Genomic DNA, 4,753 nt, shown 5'->3' on the forward strand with positions numbered 1-4,753 from the left:
ATTATGCTTTACTGTACAGTAATTACATTCAATAATTCTATTCCAGTCTTTGATCAAAAAATTCTGATCACAAGCAATTTATTAGTCTGGATACATCAGGTTCTCACAAACACATCTTAAAACTATCACACATTCCGAATGAATAAGCCTCTGAATCACTCCAATTTAGGAGGAATGAGAAAATGATGTCTATCATATTATATAAATACTAATAAATCGGTGTGATGGAATTTATGAATTCTACTTTATTTCATAAAAATATACTTTGTTGCCTACGTACTTAATCCTCATGAAAGACTCTGGAACAGTGCTTGAAAACAGCTGTCCACAAAGCCGAAACCTTAAAAAAATATAAAAATACCTAAAAAGGTCAAATCAGTACAGCCTGAACCTAGGATTATGTACAGGGTGATTCAAAGATAACTAATGCCAGAATTGTATCTATATTTACATTATAAATAGTTACTGAATAGTAATTACATGAGTATTTCTATCACCAAGTGCTGGTATAAAATGGAATGTCTTGTTAATTCTTCTTTTACTCTGTGTTTTCATTAATGATCACTTTCTGCCAAACTGCTGAAAAGAGGACTTGTAAACTGCTGATTTGCTCCTCACCGAAGCCATGTTGATGGAACCCATTGAGGCTCTGTGTCAAGCTTGTTTATGAGGCGAATTAACTCTTGGTACGCCTTCTCCAAGTCAGTGTTAACAACAGCTGCATCAAAATAGTGCCCATAGTTTTGCTCCATTTCCCTTGCCTTTTCTATGATATCCCGTAGATCCTCAGGCTGCAACACAAAAATGAGAACGTTCAGTCCCTGAAACAGCGATGCAAAAGGTTATTTGGCTGTGTTATAAATAACTCACAAAGAGCAGAGTAGAAATTGCTAGAAGACATTTGATGGAAAGTTAAATCTGTTTAATGCTGCACACTGCCTTTGCTAACTTAAGTTTTTAATATCTTGGTCAAGCCATTATATCCCTCATCCTCATTAAGTACTACTTCTTCTGGAGAAGCATCGAACATTATCTTGCATCACAGAATCAGGATGTGTTTCTATTTATATCAATCTCTTACTGAAATCTGCATCACCTTTTAAATGGACATAGTCATCCCTGAATCATTTTCCACTATCTATTCAATAGATTCACTTTTCTTTTACATTACCATTACTGACTTTTTATTATTTGTGGAAAATTAGTGGAGAGGTGTATGTATGAGATTATTGGCAGCAGAAGTATTATTAATGGAGATCTGTTACATCTGATTGTACATCAGTAGTCAAATTTCTATGGTGATCATTTCAATTTCGGACAGACACAGCTTTTTACAACACCAGACCCACGTACACTTCAGAGACAAGCCTGCCCCAATGCAAGAAGAAACTGTTTTTAAAGGGACCAGCTCCTGGTAGTGTGATATAAATAAAACCCTGTTGCTTTAGACAGCTGTTGAAGAAGAATAACTGAATTCCTTTCAGCACAAGGTGAAACTCTTGACGGATTTTTATGACACTTCAAATTTCTGATAGCATCATGACGGCATGAGATTTGAAGTGTGTTTACCTGACTGTGATTAGCACAGCTCCTTTGCTTAGAACTTAAACATTTCCACACAACTGGTTCTGGCAACCGTTCTGCTATTCATTTTATCACTCCATTACATCTGCCCATCATAGACATGCTCTTTAATTATTTCCTGCACTCACACACCCCCTTTTCCATGCCTCTTGGTTAAAAATCTGAAACATTTTCCATGACAGAAGAAAGGTCACTGGTCTAAAACATTTGTTCTTCTCTTCAGTAATTCTGCCTGTTCTGTTGAATGCTTCCAGCAAAAGTAGGCCATTTGGCCGTCAAAACTATGTTAACTCTGCTTGATTATATTGTGTATTTCTAAATGCTCTGCTAAACCTTTGCGGTAACACTTTCCCAATGACCGAGTCATAGTCATACAGCATGGAAACAGACCCTTTGATCCAACTCGTCAGCACTGACCAGACATCCTAATCTGACCTAATCTCATTTGACAGCTTTTGGCACATATCCCTCTAAACCCTTCCTACTCATAAACCCATCCAGATGCCTTTTAAATGTTGTAATTGTACCCACCTCTACCCATGTCCTCTGGCAGCTCATTGCATACATGCATCACCCTGTGTAAAAAGTTGCCCTTCAGGTCCCTTTTAAATCTTTCTCCGCTCACCTTAAACCTATGCCTTCTAGTTTTGGAATCCCCCACCCCAAGAAAAAGACTTAGGGCCTGAAAAGCACCCTCTACCTCCACCCTTGGTCTCCACAATAGTGAATACTGACGCGAAATATTCATTGAGCATCCTCCCCATCTCCTGTGGTTTCACACACAGACGGCTACGCTAATCTTTAAAAAGGGGCCCTGTTCTCTCCTTTGTTAATCTTTTGTCCTTAATGCACTTGCAGAACCTCTTTGGGTTCTCCTTAACTCAGCTTTGGCAAAACTATCTCATGTCCCCTTTTTGCCCTCCTGATTTCCCTTGAATATACTCTTACTGCCCTCATACTCCTCTAGGGATACACTCCATCCCAGCTGTCTACACCTGATTCCTCCTTTTTCTTGAGCCTCAAGTTCTCTAATCATTCAGCATTCCAGAGACCTACCAGCCTTGCCTTTCACACTAACAGGAACATACTGTCCTTGAACTCTGGTTATTTCATTTTTAAAGGCCTCCCACCTACCAACTTCCCCTTTAGCCGTGAATAGCCTTCCCCAACCAATCTTTTAAAGTCTCGCTCAGACCATCAAAATTAGCCTTACTCCAATTTAGGACTTTAACTTTTTGATCAGTTCTATCCTGTTCCATAATTATTTTAAAGCCAATAGAATAATGATCACGCCCCAAAGTGTTCCTCCACTGACACTTCAGTCACTTGCCCTGCCTTATTTCCTAACAGAAGGTGAAGATTTAGCTAACTAGCTAGTAGTTACTAATTGGAAATTTTCCAGTCCTCTGGGACTCTTCCAGAATCCAAGGACTCTTTGGAGATTACTACCAGTATATCCACTACTTAAGCAGCTACTTCCTTTAAATATCTTAGGTTGCACCTATCAGGTCCAGGGTACTCATCATCTTTAAGCCACGTTAGTTTCCCTAGTATTTTTGAGTGACAGCATCTCCGCCTTGCCACTCGATTGGGTACCTGCACCTTAGTGTCAAGTGAATTCATTCTTCCTTCGTACCGCCTCTACTCCTGTCCGCACAGCCTGCGAGAATCTCATAGGTTCTGCATTATTGAATGGATGGAGGCACCTCAAATACAACTGTGTACTGCATCACCTGCAATCGTTTATTCCCAATCCCTGATCACACACCAAATTAGAAGTACTTAATCTGAGAGGTGCAACTGCTTCAGAGGTACGTATCTGGCTATCTTCCCCCTCCCTGAACAGGCACAGTGTGTCTATCTCATCAACTTGGATGTGGAAGTTCTTCAAGTTGCAAACACTTACTACAGATGTGTTCTCTTGATGATCTTGGTCCCCAGCAACTCCCATATATTGCAGCTGCAACACATCACCTATTACGTCATTACAACTGCATTTTATTTATTTGATTAATTACTCTAGAATCCCTATTCGTCAGAATAGAGACCTAGACAAACTAGAGACTTATTTCTACTTTAACTTTTAATTATCTTGATGTGTGTTGAGGAAGAGTTAAAAATAGCAAATCTGAGCAACAAAATGTGGGAAGCGGTGTTCCACAGGGACAATGGTTATTGACCATTGCTATTAACTATTTGTCCTTAGGAATTGACAGGTTAATTCGAAATCAACACCAAACGTGGGATATAGGTAGTACAGAATGTAAAATGCAGCAAAGTCATGAATAAATCTGAATTGCATGTAAATAACAAATGATTTTCAACATATACTATGAAGTGGTACATTTTGACAGATGAGAGTCACATTCGTTTAGAGAAAAAAAAGTTAGTATAAAACAGGAGAACCAAAGAAGGTTAATAAGACAATTAAAAAACAAACAAAGCCATTGGTTTAGAGGACCGAAATATGATGACTTATGTTAAACTTATACCGAACTTTGGTGAGACCACATTTATAGAGCACTGTGAACAGTTGTGGTCTCCACCTAATTAAGGAGGATATACAGGCATCAAAAGATATGTGATTAAAAAACACAGGCTACATCAAACAGAAAACAATTGGAGCAGCTTAAGTTTTTTAATTAAAAAAAAAGACCAAGGGTGGTCCAATAGATATATCTAAAGTTATGAGAAAGTTTGACATTGTAAACATAGACAGCCAAATGTTAGAAAATACACAATGCACTCAAGATTACATTTTAATATATTGAAGCACAACAAACACTATTGGATGATGTAGTGTTAATACTCTTGTATGCTAATATAAAGTTTAAAAATTCTCCATAATTATTATACTGCTTTGTTACAAGCTTCAAACCCTGTCTAATAGTAGAGGGAGGAATTCCAAAGTTCAGGGCCTAGACAGCCGAAGAGACAGAACCCAACAGCAGAAAGATTAAAATCAAGGATGTGCAACAGGTCAGCTTTAGAGGAGCACTGATATCTCACAGCAGTTCAGGAGTAGCAGCAAGGTTGTGCAGCAATTTGAAATCAAGGCTGGGAACTTTAAAATCAAGGCTGGGAACTTTAAAATCAAGGCTGGGAACTTTAAAATCAAGGCTGGAACTTTAAAATCAAGGCTGGGAACTTTAAAATCAAGGCTGGGAAC

At 38.4% G+C, this 4,753-nt stretch overlaps 1 protein-coding gene across 1 annotated transcript in view; it reads right to left on the reverse strand.

Annotated features, from left to right (window-relative positions):
* Positions 1 to 222: 222 nt before the first annotated feature.
* pals1a (protein associated with LIN7 1, MAGUK p55 family member a) overlaps positions 223 to 4,753 on the reverse strand; it is a 43,739-nt gene continuing 39,208 nt past the window's right edge. Inside the window, exon 13 of the mRNA XM_048600396.1 lies at positions 223 to 791. Within this exon, the coding sequence (XP_048456353.1) occupies positions 615 to 791 (177 nt within the window). The 3' untranslated portion in view covers positions 223 to 614. The remainder of the gene's footprint in view (positions 792 to 4,753) is intronic.

The sequence above is a fragment of the Rhincodon typus genome, chromosome 8 (assembly GCF_021869965.1).
Source record: "Rhincodon typus isolate 14 chromosome 8, sRhiTyp1.1, whole genome shotgun sequence".
Lineage (NCBI taxonomy): Eukaryota > Metazoa > Chordata > Chondrichthyes > Orectolobiformes > Rhincodontidae > Rhincodon > Rhincodon typus.